A 19,552-nucleotide genomic window follows, 5' to 3' on the forward strand; every position below is an offset into this window, starting at 1 on the left:
GGTGGTCGCTCCTCTATCTGCTTGTATCCTCCTTATTTCTTCTACGGGGGTATGCCGCCTGGCCCCCTGCCATCCGTGCTGGGGTTGGGGGTCACCTGCGCTCCACGCCTTCAAGGCCAGATGCGCCGGGCACAGGTCGATGTGCCGGTTGATGGAGTCGCCATTCGAGAGCCAAGCTTCCTTGAGTAAACGGCCCCCTAATGTAACATAACATAACAACAACGTAACATAACATAACAGGTATGTAACCTATTCATCATTAACAATAATCGTTACTTTAGAATTGCCCTCTCTTACACCTTATTGTATTACAGAAATGTTTTGGGAATAGTTTTTATGAATTGATCTTAAGATGAAGTTGTTATTAGGCAATCGTTAAAAAACATTAATTTTCTTAATTCTGTCAGTATGCAAGACATAAGAAGTTTGTAAATGATTACATTTTATACTATGGTGGTAAGAAAGAAGACTTCAAACGTTCAGGGTAAGTACATCTTATTTATAAAAGGCTGAAATCATCAATAATTGAAGACAATCAAAATTTACTTGGCATATGTAAATATAAGATTAAATTATGCATGAGTACTTTTTGGATAATTAAAGATTACCTTATTATATTTTACTTGTTCATATTGAATATGTTGATGATCAAAAGTACAGTAAGTTCCTATGTAAATAAATGCACACTTTTCATATCTGGAGATTATACAGTTTCTATAAGAAGTAGTAATGCTTAAACTAATTCTCAGCAGAGCATTCCCATCATATATTTAAGAATTAAGTATGCAAAATACAAATTCTTTTAATTATGCCAATTGTGTAATTCAGAACTAAAATTGGAAAGCTATAAATAGAATATTGTTGAATTGGATTCTATGTTTTTGAATTAAAAAGCACCACTTCAACTGTATTATCTAGATTAAATATGGATAGTATTTATGCATGAACATTGCTAAGTTATAAACAAATCTGGATACAGTTGTCTTGCCATTTTTTTCTGAATCTAAAAAAAATCTCAAGCATTTTGATGTAGTGTAAGATAGTCTCAAGGATAGGATTTTTTGATTAAGAGCTGCTTTTTAGGAACAAAAATGATATGGTAAAAACTTCACAAAAACTGCAAAAGAATGAACAGCTTTTATTATTAGTTTTAATTAAAAACAACTCTTTGATTATTAGCCCCAAGTTTTTTTTCTTTTTAACAGAGAAAATGATAAGACTGATCTTGATGTTATAAGGGAGAACCATAGATTCTTGTGGAGAGAAGAGGATGAAGTCGATATGAACTGGTAACTTGAGTTTTTTTTTTCTCTGTCAGGGCAAACCAATTCCCACAACCTCTTTGATGTGGCCCAAGGACAGCCCATTAACCCCTTCCTAAGTACATGTCTGCTTGTCTCCCTCTGTATCTCAGTATCCCATGACAGCCCAAGGGTTTCTTAAGATGTGATAATTTAGAAGTGTCTATGGAGATTCTCAGTCATCCTAGTCATAGGGATAATTTAGAAGTGTTTTTCCTTATGTTCTACCTCATATGCTCTGTGCAGGTGATGTAGGGCCCACTGATGTGCATTGGGGAAGCAGTCTGAAAATGAAATTTCTGTGTGTTGGCTGAAAAGGGCGATGGCAGCAGTCTTGTGACTCCAGTTGGTTCTCCCGGTTTCCTTTGGGATTACTTCCTTCAGACTAATCCCTGACCTCTTTGCTCACCTTCTCAGTCTTCTTTTGGCTGTAAGGCAGATCAGATCAACTCAAATCTTATTATGATTATAGACCAGCCTAAAGGCAGATCAGTGTTCCCGCTTCTACAGATACCTTTTTTTAAAATGGATTGGTAAACTGGAGACTCCAAGGGCTTGAAATTTATTAATTTCATTCTAGGTAAAGATATGCAATTGAAAGGATGTTAACTGAGCTTCGGTGACTGATAGGCATTCCCTTCTCAGTAGTGCTGCTCCCACTGAGAAAGCTTTAACTTCTTGTCTCCCCTCATCACCCTATGTTCGTAGGATATTTTACAGATTCCCCTAAGTCTCTTTCTCAAACTCCTAATGTTCATCAGCACTTATCCAATGGCTGCATTTCATCTGCATAAATCCCAGTGGCCCCTTGGTAGCAGTCAAGAGAATTAAAAAAAACAAAACCTCTGAAAGTTGCAGTCTACAGTCAACCAGCTGACCCATAATTTCAGGAAAGTAAAGAATAAAAAAAATAATGGATCCGTGTTCAAAAGGAAAGAAAAAAGTTGCAGTGCATTGAGCAGGCATGATATTATGCATGCCAGATAGAGGAGGCCTTTTATATATTGAATGACATAGGATGGGACTGAAGTTTTGCTATGGAAACAGAAATCATGGCCCTTAGAACGTTGCCTATTAAAACTGTATATGTAGCAGTATAGCATAGACCCATTCCAGGTATATGGAAAAAAAAAAGCACTATGGGGTCAGCAAGATTAAGAGTGGCATGAATGGGATGGCTGCATGTCAAAATTGTGTGGATGTGGCCTCTCACTCCTATTTTAATTCTTAAGTCTCCTCTACTGAATATTTTTATTTACTTACATATTTGATGCCTTTGAGTTAGTCTTGACTCCTGGTGACTGCCTGGATAAGTCGCTGCAGTTTTCTTGGCAAAATTTTAGAATTTTACAATTTCCTGCTTCTTAGGATTGAGAGAAAGTGGTTGGCCCCATGGTCACCCAGCTGTCTTTTTTAAGGCAAGAAGGACTGAACTCAGTCTCCCAGTCACTAGCCCAATACTTTAACCACTACATCAAGGCTCCTCAACCCCTGGGTTATGGCCCACAGCTGGGCCGCAGCCCGTTTGGAACCATGCTGCGGAAGTGGTGGGTGAACGCACGGGCAAAGCTCCATTTGTGCAAGTGGCGTGCGTGCCTGCCGCTTGCACAAATGGAGCTGCATGCACACACCGCTTGCGTGGAACCATCCCTTCTCTCCCCCCCACCAGTCTGCAAAACCAGAAAGGTTGGGGAATACTGCAGTACAACATATTGCCTTTTTTTTTTACCCCCAAAGATAGTTCCAGACATTTAAGAAGTGTGAAATAAAAACACTCTGTAGGAAAGCAGCTCCTGATAAAAATCAATTAACAGCAAGCTAATTGAACAATAAATGCCATCCATTTTTAAATTTTTCTGCTGCAACTAATACTTAATGGCAAATAAACTTGTTGGCATTTCTGCCTATCCATTGCTAAAAGTGGAATACCTTTCCTCTTTTTGTCCGTATGTTTTTTTCTTCTCTTCAATCAATAATTCTATCTTTCAGGGAGAAGAGGTTGAGCAAGAAATACTATGATAAATTATTCAAAGAATACTGTATAGCAGATCTGAGAAAATACAAAGGGAACAAGGTAATTTTTAGGTTTTGGCCCAAAGTTTTGAAGATAATACTTAGTTCTTTAGCAAATTGTTTCAGGGAATGGGACAATATAGAGGGTTATTTTACAAACCCATTATTGTTTATGGTCAGTGCATGAGAATCAGATATTTGAGGACACTTAACTTGCTTTTAGAGATTTTGTTTAGGTAACAAAGCAGTGTTGATCTATTTGTTCCCAATGGCTTTTGCAGAACCATAGCACATGTTTGATGCAGCTCCTTTGTTTATGAATAGACACCATGCTTGCAACTGGCAAACTCATGCTTTCTTTGGATGAACACCTATAGAGCAAACCACATAGCAGAAAATTCTGTTTCCAGAAGTGGGTGCACAGATTCCTTGTGGTGTCCTTATGAAAAGTCACAATGCTGTAGTTCTCGCTCACAGAGCATCTGCAGCAGTTAGGATTCAGAGAGATTAGCAAATATAATAATGGTTGAGATGCATTGAAATATAGCATTAATTTGATCCCACATACTTCTTAAGTACAAAACTAGAGAGCAGAATGACATGACCCTCAATCCTCTCTTTCATCCTCTTGAAATCAATATAGAGACTTAAAATTAGCCTTTGGCACAGATGGAAATAGATATAGCACTGGCTAGGAATTTTATTGGTTACAATGCTTCTTAGCATTTGATTGTTTTCGGAAAACCATTCCAGTGTGATGGATGATTAAAAGCAAATATAGCTGAATGGCCAGCCTGTTGAATCTAGCTCAATATACAGGTAGTCCTCAGTTAATGATGCTCATTCAGTGACTGTTCAAAGTTACAGTGGCATTGAACAAGGAGTATTTAGTACTTAGTTCCTTGAAATGCCGGCTGTCATAGTACCCTCACGATCACCTCATCTCTTTATATTGACGTTTTATATCAATTATCCAAAATTCAGCAGATTAAAAAAAATCTAATAAAATACATGAACAACATTAAAATACCTACAATAAAGCACAACTGTATTTATTTTTACCATTACTGATTTCACGCACCTCGTTCCTAATCAACATATGGAATCATGTGACTTGGTTTTCATAATTGATAATTACTGTGCATTGCTTACTCTAACAAAAAAAATAATGTCTTCTAGATCTAGAGGCCACTTTTTCCTTTGTTTGCTTGCTGAATTTTAAATGCAAAATCGTAACTGTTTATTTGTAAAATCTTTCCAACAGTTTGGATTTAGATGGAGGCATGAGCAAGAAGTTGTATCAGGAAAAGGCAAGTTTTCTTCTTGTTCCTTATTGAGCCTTGGAACCTAACTTAGATGAAAAGAATTCTGTTATGGAATGGGTTTTTCCTCACCTGTCACTGCAGCCTCTTCAGGCTCCCAAAATCTGATGCTTTGAAGGCTGAAGAACTGCAGGTAAAAATGGGATTCACCTTATGTTTGTTGGCCCTTCCTAACACCAGGTGTTGATCCTGGCATCTTCACAGACTTAGAAAAACCTATTTATAGTTTACCAGTTATATCATTGATTTCAGGCAACAGAGTTTATCGTTGTTAATTGTATTCTAGCCTTCTAAGATACCATGATTTGGTCATATAATAATTTATTCTTACTATTAGGCTTGCTAAGGTTATTATAGTCATCAAACATCATTGTTAGAGAGCAATAATATAGTTTACCACTAAGAGGCATAAGCATGCAAGATTGTTGTGAGATGCAGTTGTAAGTTTTCTTGAATGTATTTTTGCAGTTTCCTTTTGTTGGTGTATATATATGTTGGTGTATATANGAGAGAGAGAGAGAGAGAGAGAGAGAGTCCCTAATTTACAACTATTCATTTAGTGATCATTTGAAGTTACAACAGCACCAAAAAAAGTGACCATTATGATCATTTTCACACTTATGACCGTTGCAGCATCTCCAGGGTCACGTGATCAAAATTCGGATGCTTGGCAAGTAGCATTTATGACCCTTGCAGTGTCCCAGGATCAGATGATCACCTTTTGAGACTTTCTGATAAGCAAAGTCAATGGGAAGCCAGATTCCCTTAACCAGGGGTCTTCAAAGTTGGCCCTTTTATGACTTGTGGACTTTAACTCCCAGAATTCCTCAGCCAGCGTGCCTGGCTGAGGAATTCTGGGAGTTGAAGTCCTCAAGTCATAAAAGGGCCAAGTTTGAAGACCGCTGCCCTTAAGATACATGTTACTAACATAACAAGTTAGTAGTGATTCACTTAACAACTGTGACAAGAAAAGCCGTCAAATGGGGCAAAACTCTCTTAACAAACAACTTGCTTAAGAACAAAAATTTGGGGCTTAACTGTGGACATGAGGACTACCTGTAATGCAAATGGTTGTATTAATATCATTACAATATGACATGCCTCTATTACGATTTTAACTATTTGCCACCATTTAATTAAGTTATTTTTCATTTCAAATGTAATTGTTCTGCTATTATATCACTTTTGCTAGCCTATTTACAAGTTCTAAAATCTCACCCTGTAAACTCTGCACTGAGCTGTAGTTACCGAGTGATGTAAATGATAATAAATGTAACTTATAAATAATATAAATTACCCAGTATTGCTAGAAAATTAAGTTTCCGTGATTGAAATATTAATTCATTCAGCTACACAGTCTTCATTTTGATAAGAGTCTCACTTTAATAACAAGTAGAAACCAGCAATGGAACTTTTCCATTATTAAGTACAGGCAGCCCTCGACTTACCACGGTTCATTTAGTGACTGTTCAAAGTTACAACGGCACTGAAAAAGCGACTTATGACCATATTTCACACTTATGACCATTGCAGCATCCCCCATGGTCATGTGATTTACATTCGGATGCTTGACAACTGGCACATATTAATGACGGTTGCGGTGTCCCAGGGTCATGTGATCCCCTTTTGCGATGCTCTGACAAGCAGAGTCAAAGTCGACCATGTTACTGATTTAAGAAATGCAGTGATTCACTTAACAACTGTGGCAAGAAAAGTCATAAAATGGGGCAAAACTCACAACAAATTTCTCACTTAGCAACATAAATTCTGGGCTCAGTTGTGGTCGTGAGTCGAGGACTACCTGCACTCAGGTTTTTCGTTTGCTCTCCAAGTAGATGTGATATCGTTAGGAAATATGTGTATCTTTGCCACTTCAAATTGTTACTTTGTCATGGGCTAAATGTGCAGTTTTGACTACACAGTGGTACGTAATATAGTTAGTTTTGCCAACTAAAAGAAGGTAAAATATACAGGCAGTCCTCGACTTATGACCACAATGGAGCGCACAATTTCTGTTGCTAAGTAAGACATTTGTTAAGTGAATTTTGCCCCATTTTACAACCTTTCTTGCCACAATTGTTAAGTGAGTCACTGCGATTGTTAATTTAATAACAGTTGTTAAATGAATCTGGCTTCCCCGTTGACTTTGCTTGTCAGAAGGTCACAAAAGGTGATCCCCTAACCCCGGGACACTGCATCCGTCATAAATATGAGTCAGTTGCCAAGCATCTGAATTTTGATCACGTGACCATGGGGGATGCTGCAATGGTCATAAGTGTGAAAAATAGTCATAAGTCACTTTTTTCAATGCTGTTGTAACTTCACACGGTCACTAAATGAATTACTGTAAGTCGAGAACTACCTGTATAGTATTCTACTAAAACAAAAAAGGTACACAGGGGGATTGTGTTACATTTTTTTGTATAGTAGTGTTGGCCTGCAAGTCATTTAACAGATTTCACAATTAAGCAGTAACCTGCATTTCAGTGTCTCTGGTCTAAACCAATGCACACTGCCCAATTTACAATAGTGTTATCACAATCACACATAACAATACATTAATGCATATTCAATTTATTTTTGCAACAACTAATCCTGGCTTGTTTAAAACAACAAGCAATGTTCATGTATTCTGAGCAGCCAGAGAGGAAATCAAAATAAGACACAAAGACCAAATATTTTTGTAATTGCCAAATCCTGAAAGTTATTTACGTGTCTAATTGTGGGTTATTAGCTGGGCTTTTTATTCACATACATTATTTACATGTTTTGTTGTAGATTATTGGTTATTGTGCTAATGCGATACTCCATGTTATGTTGCATAATTGTAGGTGAAAGTTAATCAGGTTTGGGATATTAGCTAAGCTGATCAAAATTCCTTCATACATTCCCACCTCAAAAATGTTACCAGCTAATCCCATAAGTAAATCCTCTCTGCTGAATTTCCCCAAAGTTGCTTGTAGACCAGCAGCTGAAGCCATTGATAGAATTAGGAAGAGTGTATTTTTCTAAAAATCATTTGGTTCAGATTTTTTTCCTCAGTGTTTGCCAATAAATATACGTATGTGGTTATTTTACTTTGTATGTATCTTATAGCTATTCACATTAGTATGGGTTAAACTCATTTACTGTTGATTCTTAAAATCAATTATTCCTTGGTAGTTATTGTTAAGGGTAGAAATTCAAAACCCAGGACTTTGATTCATTTTTTTTTTAACAAGAACTTAGCATTATTTGGTGGAAAAAAATGTTTTAGTTCTGTACCTTTTGGTGTCAATCTTAGGATTACAATTGGTTTTATACCGCAGAATGGAAGTGTCTGAGGATATTGTCAGTCCAGCTAAGCTGGACAGTCTGAGGTTAATCTTTCAAAAAAAAAAAAAAAAAAGAAGGCTTGGTGGTGAGCCTCTTAATACAAATTGACATCACTCTGAAGGCATCCAGATGAATCCCTCCAAGAGGCTGCATATCACTTGTACTTTATTAGCGTTAAATGCAGAATAACATCTAGGAAATACAATATGAAATGTGTTACATAGCAGGGCTTGACTGAACCATGTTGTCCCGTTACACTCATTATATTACTACAGCAAAGCCTACATATCACAGCAATCTGCTTTTGGGGAAACGCTTGGAGTCATTTAATTTTTTTTATAAAATTTTTTTTATTTTTCACCATACACCATACACCAAAAACTACATAAACATAAATCTTTTCTTCTAACAGAACAGTGCTTTACATTTTAAATATTCTTTACATCTTATTTACATTTTATGTACATCAATAATTATGTCTTTTTCTTTCTCTGTTCTAGCCAATTATAACATTTATTCCAAATTTCATAAAATTCTGACGTTTCCTTGTCTTTTAATTCTAACGTAAGTTTGTTCATTTCTGCGCATTCCAAAATTTTATACATAATCATATCATTTGTGGGAATATTTTCACTCTTCCAACATTGCGCATATACTATACGAGCTGCAGTCAATATGTGTATAATGATGTGTTGGAGTTGTTTTTCCATTTTTAAATTTATTATTCCCAAAAGAAATATTTCTGGTTTGAAATCTATTTGTATCTCAGTTATCTCCTGTATCCAATCTCTTATCCGTTCCCAATAATTTTTTTACTTTGGGGCACAGCCACCACATGTGATAAAATGTTCCTTCTTTAATTTTACATTTCCAACACTTCGGGTCTATGTTTTTATACATTTTGGCCAATCTCGCCGGTGTTAAATGCCATCTGTAAATCATTTTATATTGATTTTCTCTATATGCAGTTGATAGCGTCAATTTGCAATTTCTGTTCCATAATCTTTCCCATTCCTCTAAATTTATATTTCGCCCCACATTTCGTGCCCACGCTATCATTGGCCCCTTCACTATTTCTTCTTCTAACTCTATCTCTAATAGGTATGAACTGACTCTAACTCTATCTCTAATAGGTATGAACTGACTCTAACTCTATCTCTAATAGGTATGAACTGACAATGTATTCTTATTTATAGTGTTGGAAGCTATCGAGAAACACCTGTGAATCGGGCTCATCCTCATTTTTGATAACTAATTATCAATAATATAATGCTTTTTATTTCTATCTAATTCTTTTTTCCTTTCCCCATCTATGCAAAATACCAAAGAGATCAGACTGATGTGTATGCATATGAGTGTATGAATATGTTAAATTTCTTTTCTCCGTTATTAATGCTTCGTAGCATTTAATAAATATAATATTCTTAAATAATATCTTTAAATATAATGTCCCTAAAAATGGAAATCTCGACAAGTTATTTACTTGTACAAATCATGTACAAATTCTTATGATCTTGGTAATTTAATGTTCTGATCAATTTCTCTCCAGGGCAATTTTCTTGTGGAAGCAAACATTGTGATGAAAAAGAAGGCTTAAAGAGCTGGGAGGTGAATTTTGGTTATGTTGAACATGAGCAAAAGAAAAATGCACTTGTTAAATTAAGTAAGTCCGTCATGTAGTCAATATTTATCTCCTTTTCAATGGATCTTAAATGTGTAGAAAAATAACATTAGGTATTTTAAAAATATAGGTGAAGAGAAATTTAAGTACAATATATCCAAAAGAAAGTGCAGTTAAGTCTGCTTATAATCCATGACAGATTGACAGTTAATTTCTGGGTGCATCAGCTGCACCCCCATGTGGCTCAAACTACTACTTTTTCCTCATCTGTGGAAGAGTTTGAGAATGAAGGATATCAGGAAGGTTAATTAGCCAGCTGACTTTTAGCCATCACATAGTCCAAGCAGATACACAGCCATTCTGACCAAAGGTGACCCAAGAATCTCCTATTGAGATTTGCATTATTTATTTCAATTTATTTATTTATTTCAATTTGTGTTGGTTAGTTAGCCCACGCGTGTCAAACTCGATCTCGTCATGTGAGTATCGTGACATTTTTGGGCTTTGCGGAGCAGGATGGGCATGGCCTGCGCATGACGCATCCAGCCCACGAGCCGCTAGTTTGACACCCCTGAGTTAGCCTATAGAAATGCAAAGTAAAAATTTATATATGGCAGTCCTGAAGTATAAAAATAATATTTATATGTATGTATATGTGCCTTCAGGTCAGGGCTATTACTGCATTCATGTTGAGAGCACCAAAGTGCTTCCAGATTGAAAGAATTGAATGATGGCATCATTGTTGCCTAGTTGGGTTCCTTTGATGTCCCTGTTAAATTGCCCATCAAAGTGGTAGCCATCTATTTACTCTCAGTTGCCCACTTGCAAACTGGAGCTGGAACGGGTGATGGAAGCTCACCTCACCCAGTGGCAGCAACTGGGTCTTGAATGCGAGCCTATTGATCACCAGCCCAGCATCTTAACCTAGTGAGCCACCGTGCTCCGCTAAGTCAGTGTTGACTCCTGACAATACCCTGGACAAGCCAGTGCAGGTTTTTTGCCAAGATTGGTGGAAGTGGTTTACCCTTGCCTGCTTCCTAGGGCTGAATGAGAGAGACTGGTCCAACGTCACTCAGCTGGCTTTGTGTCCAAGGCAGGACTAAAACTTGGTTTCCCGGTTTCTATTCCAGTGCTGTTAACTGCTATACTGAATGGGCTCTCAAAATTGTATTAATTTTTAATTACGTATGCATTTAATGATAGTTATTGGTATCCCTCCTATTTGTAGGTGGTTTCCAATCTATGTGTATGTCTCTCTGTGTGCATATAAATAAAATATGTTCTTCTTTTTTTAAAGGACTCTGTCCAGAATGCTCTTTCAAATTAAATTTTCATCACAGGTAATGCATCTTTCAATGAATTATTATTATGGTTTGTCACACAGTCAGCCAGATGTTTAGACTGGATTTGGCATTTTGATCTTTCTATCAAATGCTTCCCAAGGACCTGGGATAAGGAGATGTTGTTGCGTGATGGTATTAAAGGGTTTCAGGATATAAACTGTTGCATGTAAAGCTGCCTTTTGCAATTGACTAATAGTGATTTTATCAAGGCCAATGGTTTCAAGTGGTACTCCTGTTGTTTTGGGATTTCACCCAAGGCTCCTGCTACTTATTACATACACAAAAATGTGAAACCACAGCTGCCAGTTCTATAGCTAGTGTTGGCCTTCTTACTCATTGGGTTCTTCCCAAGAACTTAGGATGTTGTACTGTATCAGTGCAGTATATAACCTAGTATATGTGTAAATTCAAGCAATACAGATTTTGTAATTGACACATGGAAATTTTATCAATGTGCAGATTTTCTAAAAAGACACTGGGTGTCTTTTTGCTAAGACACCCAGTGTGTCGATAACCATTGGGATCACCACTGTCAGTTTATGCTATAATCTTTCACCTTCAATAAAAATCACAGCTGCCAGATTTTTAGCTAAGTTGGTCTTCTTATGCATTGAGTTCTTCACAAGAACCTAGGATGTCATAATGTACCAGTATAGTATATGTACAGTGCCCAGCAGTCTGACTTTTTGTTATTATTACTGTTATCATTTACTATTTAGAACAGACATGTCAAACTCGTGACATCATGTGACGTCGCGCAACGTATCAGAGTTTTGCCATTGCTGGCAATGCGGTGGGCACGGCTTCCGTATGATGCGTCCCGCCCGTGGGCCGGCAGTTTGACACCCCTGATTTAGAATATATTTCCAGATGTGTTTGATTACAACTTTCATAATCCTAGCCAATATGGGTAAAAGAAGTATACTCTAACTCAGTGGTGGCGAACCTATGGCATGAGTGCCAGAGGCAGCACTCAAAGCCCTCTCTGTGGGCACACGTGCCATTGCCCCAGCCCCACCTCCCCCCGTGGCCCCCTCCACACCAGCCCCCCCAGAGGAGAGTTATCCCCAGGCACGGCCCGCCTGGAGCAGCGCAGCCAAGGACATGGCAGCTGGGCAGTGGGGACAAGACTCTGCCCTTGCGCCCCGTTGCAAACAGATGATGCTGTGGGGCACGGGTGGAGGGCGTGGCCACCATGGTGCTGCTGAGCCGCCTGGGCGATCTGTGGCAGGCCGTGGAGGTGGCCCTGCAGGTGAGTGGGGGCGGGGCAGGGCAGTTTTGGGGCACTCGGTCTCTAAAAGGTTCGCCATCATTGCTCTAACCCATTGTAAAATGCCATGTTAGGCAAACCTATGTCCCAGAAACCAAGAACAACATGAAGAGTTACTTCAGAGTAGTTTCTTTGTTATTGCTCGCCTACAGAAATCATGCCCGTCTAAAGCCCTTATCCACATAACTACTAGATAAACCCTGTTAGGGAGAGTCCTCCACCCTCTTCCTGCCTCCCAGACATTCCAAGATACTTTGTCTCTTTACCCTCTGTTTCGTATTGCCAACCTATTTATTATTGCTGCATAATTTAAGGAAAACTAGCAGAGAATTTACCTGAAAGATAAACAGAACCATTATTTGTACTGCCTAATTACTTGATTGGTAACACCATTATATTTCATTCATCCACATTTTAAGAAGAAAATTAGTATCTTTAATACCAATTTGTCAGAGAAACTGTGTATTATGTAGCCGTTGCTTGCTCATGAAATAGAACTATACAAGTGCACACGTTTGCCTGTATGTGTATAGCCTCTAATTGCATAAGGACAATTGTCTTTGTGGTTAGTAAGTAGTCAGTCTTCCCCCCCCCCAAGGTGGTATCAGATTGATAGAAACCAGAGCCCTATTTCCTACCCAAAGGACTAAGTGCTAGCATTTCCAGACATTTTTCAGGTTAAAATTCAGTAAATTCTGCTTTAGAATCAATGCGGCATATTTCAGTTCAACTGAAATCAGAAAGATTGGGTCACATTTATCTGTAATACAAGCAGAGAAAAGTTTATATTCCTTATTCTAATTTTGTGCAGGATAGAGACAAAGTCTGGACAGTTTAAAAAGTTCATATTTAAACTATCATCTATAGAAGATTGATTTATTATATGCAAATATGTGTTTAAACTATTATAGTTCTAACCCATTTTTACACATTTTTGAAGCTGGATGGACATTTTATTTATTTCTTCTTATAAAGGAAAAGGGAGGTCAAACCAGGAAATAAGCAAGACAACCAAGAACAAAGTTCTAAAATTTTAAAGGGTAAAAGAACATCTTCACCGCACAGGCACAGGGCAAAGAAAAAAAAGATCCATGAAGGTAAAAAAAAAAAAATTTCAAAATTTAAGGTTACTTTTATGCTCACAATTAGCTAAATAACAGGTGCATTCTACATTTTATAAAAGGGGGATATCTGACTATGAGGTTACAATTTAAATCTAGATATAAGATGATACAGGTAGTCCTTGACTTACAACTGGCCACTTAATGACCATTCAAAGTTATGACGGATTTCAAAAGAGCTACTTATGGCTCATCCTCAGAGTTATGACACCTGCACTCCCTCCCCTGCCCCTTGAGTACGTGATTGCATTTCAAGTGCTTGGAAACCAACTCAGATTTACAAGTAAAAAACTCCCATTGGATATGCTGGATTTGCTTAACAAGCACATGATTCGCTTAAGAACCATGGTGACTTATTTTATGACCATCATAGAAACAGTTATAAAATCGAATCCGGTTGTGTGGTACCTTAACTTATGACCACAATGACTTACGACTGAAATTCTGGGTTCTATTGTAGTCATCAGTTAGGGACCACCTGTAGGTGCAACGTGATGGAATGCAAATAATTATTTCTAAAATGACTTTTTTTTAGGTGCAACATCATTAGAAGAATCGAACGAAACTGATGAAGGTTAGTATTTTTTTTAAAAAATGTAGGAAATCATTTTTGTTCAGTAGAGAAACTTAGAAGCGTCTTAGAATTCGAATCATCTAATATGCAAAGCAGAAAAGAAAGAACTGATGATCTGGAAAAAAACATCATGGAAGGAAGAAATGTATTACTATAGAATCTAATTAGGAGGCAGCCTGATTTCTGAGATCCAAAGAAATGTGCAATTCATCAAGGTTTCAGCTTAAAATGCAGCTCTTTTTGCTATAAAACAAATACCTGAAATGAAAATGACTTTTTAAAGCAGATGGTAACCTGAAATGTGGACCTGTTAAGTAAATAAAAGGCTGATATATATAAAAATTATACAGCATTCGGAGACAAGGACACAAATATATATATTTAAAGTTGTATTAGTTTTGATGAAATCAATTCTGTCCAGAAAATCTTACCTGAAGGCTCATTGTTATTATATAGTTTGGTCAAAAGAAGTATGAGAGATATCATTCAAAATGTAGTAAAGCCACAACACTACAATATAAACTGTGTGTCTGTGCATGGGTGCCTTCAAGCTAGCTATACCTCCCAGTGACTATGTGGTGAATTCCTGCAGTTTTCTTGGCAACATTTTCAGAATTGGTTTGCCATTATCTCTTTCCTGAGGTTGAGAGGATGTGATTGGCCCAAGGTCACCCAGCTGGCTTTGTGCCAGAGGAGGGATTAGAATTTATGGTCTGTGTTTATAATCAGTGTCTTTTAACACTACACAAACCATTCCTTAATATAGGACAAAAAATTGGGTGTATTTATGAACATGTTTTTAAGTTCCTGATTTGTCACTGGTAAAAATAATAATCCCAATGGATAGTGATCAGGAATATCTGCCTAACTAAATTATGTATGGCTTATTCCCCATTTTATTTTTAATGCTGTATGTTGTTTTTTTTTAAAAAAAACTTGTTAAAGAAGTCTAGCTCAACATGTGAAAATGCTCTTAAAGTCATTCTATTTTAAACATTGTTATCTTGTTTAACAGACTCAGGTAGTGATGATCAAGAAGATGGTCCCTCTGAGGCAGATTTCTGGAGGGGTCCACCACAGGATGCAGAAGAAAAAACGAGGTCTGTTCTGTGGCCTTCCTTAAAATTTTATCTAAACAGAAAAAGAATTTTAATTAACAAGCAAAAGCATTTTTTTATTTTTATACAAACACTGACATAAAGCATGTAGGTATGTATGCATGTGTGTATGTGTGAGTGTAGACTATATATATATATGTATACATATATACTGTATTTATATGTATACATATACACACAGAGTATACAGTACATAGATATATGTTTGCATGTGTGTGTTTATACACACATATATATACATGCATACATACATATATCTTTGAGTAGTAAAATATAGAAATATATATGTACTTGAATAATTGCATTAGATCATTATATATAGAATTATATTTATAGATAAACTGATCTATTATACCTTTTTTCTTTTGTTGCATTCTTTCACCTTTTAAGAAAACACTTTCTACGCGTTTTCGTTACTTTGATAATGCATGTATTTTTATCTTTGTGATTTTTTGCTGTTTCTCCGTCTTTATTTTGAAAACAATAAAAGAATTTTTAAAAATATTTAGGAGGCCAGTCTAAGATTATTAGATTTCAGAGAAAAAATACTTTTGAAGGAAAATAGGCACTTAGCTGGAGTATGTACAAAATAAAACCTCTAGAAGTAGAAAGGATAGTTTGCAGTGACCTAATTAGGCATTTTGACCTAATGAGAAACACTTAAAGCTTGAGTTATCTAGTCAGATAAATATTGTCAGCACACCCTTGCTAGTATATCTATAGAATGTGGAACTTTTGCTGTAAAGCATTCTCTGCATATGTGAAGAAAAACTGCTGTCGTCTTGTTCTGATTCAAGAACGTGTGTTATGTATTTCCTTTGTTTTATAGGGAGGAAGAATTCGACGAATACTTTCAAGACTTGTTTCTCTGAAATGAGATCTCCAAATCTGAAATGTGTTTCTTCATATTCATCAAAAACTGCAAATAAAAAGCAGGTTTTCACATTTAATTCAACATGTTTTTTTAAATGTTTTTTACTTGAATAGGAAATAGGAATTATCCTCTGTATGTCTTTCACATCGACCATAAATGTTAGTTTAAATTATAATAATGGCAATGTTTAAAAGTTGTAATTAGATGTAATTCATGGTTTGGTAATATTCAGCATTACTGATGATGAAAAGATAATCAGTTTAGAGAAGCTGATGTTAGCTAAAAAGACAAAAGACATATATATATATGCTTTTTTCTTTTAGTGCACACTAGGCCACAGGCTCTTTCTCACTTTGTTAGCTACAAGAGACAGGGGAAGAGGATGAATGCTTTTTTCTTTTAGAGCACCCTGTCGGCCCAAATATGGGAAAGAGAAGTCTTTTGCCTGTATCAGCTCAACCTAGAGCCATCCACAGGCAGCAGTCGCTTAACTGCGACATCATATGTGTTCCAAAATTTGAATTGCTAACAAAGGATTAAGGGAGAACTGCGATAGCTATTTCAAACCTTATTTGGTTTTCATCAGCCAGACATACCCTTCTGAGATTTGAACCTGGGCTGTCTGCATGTTAAGCAGAGATGTTAGCCACTAGGCCACAGGCTCTTTCTCACTTTGTTAGCTACAAGAGACAGGGGAAGAGGATGAATGCTTTTTTCTTTTAGAGCACCCTGTCGGCCCAAATATGGGAANCTGATGAAAACCAAATAAGGTTTGAAATAGCTATCCCAGTTCTCCCTTAATTCTTTGTTAGCAATTCAAATTTTGGAACACATATGATGTCGCAGTTAAGCGACTGCTGCCTGTGGATGGCTCTAGGTTGAGCTGATACAGGCAAAAGACTTCTCTTTCCCATATTTGGGCCGACAGGGTGCTCTAAAAGAAAAAAAGCTTTCATATATATATATATGGATGGATGATCTGAAGCTTAATGAAAAACCAGAAATTGAAATCCAGTCATTGACACATACAGTAAGAATTTTTACTACAGATGTAGCAATGAAATTTGGCCCAAATAAATGTGCCTCAGTGAAATGGGGGTAAAGTCACAAACAGAAATGGAATTGAAATGCCAATTGACCAAACCATCGGGAAGGAAGAGGATGAAACCTGCAAGTATCTGGGCATCTTATAGTTGAATAATATCAAGCATGGGCGAGTCAAAAATGTGAATAGTAAAGAATATATACAAAGAGTGAGACAATTGCTAAAGACAAAATTAAATGGTGAAAACACCATCAAAACCATCAATACTTGGGCCACAGCTGTGATATGATACACTGCTCGAATTATTAATTGTACACCAATTGAACTGAGCAGTTGGGACCAAAATAACAAGAAAACTGATGAATATTCACTATAAATTACATCCTTGTAGTCATATGGATAGATTATACCTGCCTCACAAAAATAGAGGCAGAGGTTTACTTCAAGTCAAATTGTCATAGAAGAAAAAGCATTCATTGAATGATTATGTAAAAGACAGCCAAGAAAATACATTGACGGAAATTAAAGATTGGAACTTATTGAATGTAAAGGAAACAAAACATGAATATTGAAAGAATGTAATAAAAACAAACAATGCTGGTAAGGAATAGCTATTTCAGAATTAATTTATACAAAAGCTTGTGCGGACAGTGGATAAAGATAAAGATAAAACTTGGCTTACAACTAGAACATTTATAAAAGAGACTCAACCCTTGAATTTGACAGCTCAAATGAACTAATGCAAGCTAGGCCACAAATGAAAAATCATCATATGATTCAAAGTGGAGATTATGCAAAGAAACAGAAGATCTTATACTTGTTTTGCGTAAGAAGATTGCATAAATTGATTATAAACAATGATATAACATAGTCACCAAAATGATTCACTGGAATATCTAAAAATTATCATGTGCCGAAAAAATAGTCAAAGATGAACAGGTTAAAATATAGTGGAATTTCTGAATACAAACTGGTAAAGTCTTGGCACTTAGTACACCAGATTTAACTGGTTGAAGAGAAGAAAGTGTGGATATTTGATGTGGCAATACTAGGAGATGGTAAAATATTTCATCTTTCTCATCTTCTCATCTTTCCTACTACCTTCTATTAGTATCTTATGAATTATCACTTGTTTGTATCTTATGATTTATGACTTATCTCTTTGTTGTTTGTATGTACACTGAGAGCTTATGCACTGGAGACAAATTCCTTGTGTGTCCAATCACACTTGGTGAATAAAAAATATTCCAATAGAAAATAATGAATTAGGCAAGAATACAAAGCATTAAGAACTAAAAATTGAAATGGAAAAATTATGGCATAAACTAGCTGTGATGGTCCCAGTGGCTATTGGCACACTGGGTGTTATATCAAAAATCTGGAATAGCCTTTAGAAAATATATACATTCTGTCAATTATAAAAGGCCGCATTGCTTGAGATGCATACACAGTATACTATGCCGATGCATAATGCACCCTAGGTTTTGGGGACGAACTCGATGCATATGATGGCCAACACCAGCAGTTCCAGAATTGCCAAAATGGAAGCTGTGATTTCACATTGTGAATAATAATAATAAACCATCCTAGATAGTCTCATTGACCTTTTTGAATCTATAAATAAGTGTATAGATCCCTTTTTTTGCCAGTATCCACCATATTTCCAATTCCCTTTTTGCTCAGATGAATACGCTTCCTTTCTTTTGATCGTCTCCTCTGGTTTCTCAGCAATTCTGTTGGCTATTGTTGTATTGGCAGTCAGCCACCTGAGTTTGCCATTAAAGGGGAATGATTAATACTACTTGCATTTGTCCTGAAGGCAAACAGATGCTTCGCGGAAGGCTAGGGCAAATCGCATAGTCCCTTTTTGCAACTTCTTGATGCAATTGCATCTTTCCTGGAATCTTGCAGCTACTCTCTGCAGATGCAGCATAATCCTTGGAAAGCTGTGACTTCCCTTGGGAGGTATGGTAAACTGAAGATGTCTCCACAAAAGCAGAGCTGAGAATTATGGAAAAGATCATGGGCTATTTTCCTTGCAGTAACACACACGTGAAGCCCCTCTTTTGAATGCTTTGCACAGCCCTAGTATCTTGAGCCAAAGTGAGATGAAGTGCTTTCATTACAACTGAAATCTACATAGGGCACACCTATGAACATACAATGATATTCAAAGGAATATAACTATCACTTTAAAACTAAGGGTTGAATATGCCATCTAATCAGATTCCTGATTCCATACTTGTTTCATAATGCAGAACTTGGATGAATGTTCAAATATCTCACTCACTGTGGTATATAAAAACCACAGAAAAAGTTGGCTATTGAAGAACTCTTAGCAGATTAACAATGCAGTAAATAACATTTTAGCCCTAAGAAGGGAGAGAGGGTAAGAAACAGACTGAGAATAACTTTGCTTTGATTCTGTATGGGATAAGAGGGGGCAGAGAGAAACCCTGGCAAATGGTTGATGTGCTGTTCTATACCCTACAACAATAAAGTAGCATTGCGGAGTTTGTTTCCTCACCCATATTCCCAAAGGACTGACTCTCAAAGAGCTACTTAAAATAACTGCATTTTTCACAGATCATGCATACAGAAGTAAGGGTGAAACAAGGCTAAACAAGGGTGTCCT

The 19,552-nt window shown here is 36.7% G+C and overlaps 1 protein-coding gene across 1 annotated transcript in view; it reads left to right on the top strand.

Annotated features, from left to right (window-relative positions):
• Window positions 1-15,953, top strand: part of LOC107293541 (protein FRA10AC1) — a 40,085-nt gene extending 24,132 nt beyond the window's left edge. The window contains exons 5-14 of the mRNA XM_015822695.2: window positions 408-484; window positions 1,206-1,289; window positions 3,291-3,375; window positions 4,579-4,624; window positions 9,501-9,614; window positions 10,870-10,912; window positions 13,161-13,282; window positions 13,842-13,880; window positions 14,896-14,980; window positions 15,828-15,953. Coding sequence (XP_015678181.1) covers window positions 408-484; window positions 1,206-1,289; window positions 3,291-3,375; window positions 4,579-4,624; window positions 9,501-9,614; window positions 10,870-10,912; window positions 13,161-13,282; window positions 13,842-13,880; window positions 14,896-14,980; window positions 15,828-15,870 — 738 coding nt within the window. The 3' untranslated portion in view covers window positions 15,871-15,953. The remainder of the gene's footprint in view (window positions 1-407; window positions 485-1,205; window positions 1,290-3,290; window positions 3,376-4,578; window positions 4,625-9,500; window positions 9,615-10,869; window positions 10,913-13,160; window positions 13,283-13,841; window positions 13,881-14,895; window positions 14,981-15,827) is intronic.
• The last annotated feature ends 3,599 nt before the right edge of the window (window positions 15,954-19,552 follow it).

This window comes from Protobothrops mucrosquamatus, unplaced genomic scaffold (genome assembly GCF_001527695.2).
Source record: "Protobothrops mucrosquamatus isolate PMUCROS unplaced genomic scaffold, P.Mucros_1.0 scaffold1644, whole genome shotgun sequence".
Classification (NCBI taxonomy): Eukaryota; Metazoa; Chordata; class Lepidosauria; order Squamata; family Viperidae; genus Protobothrops; species Protobothrops mucrosquamatus.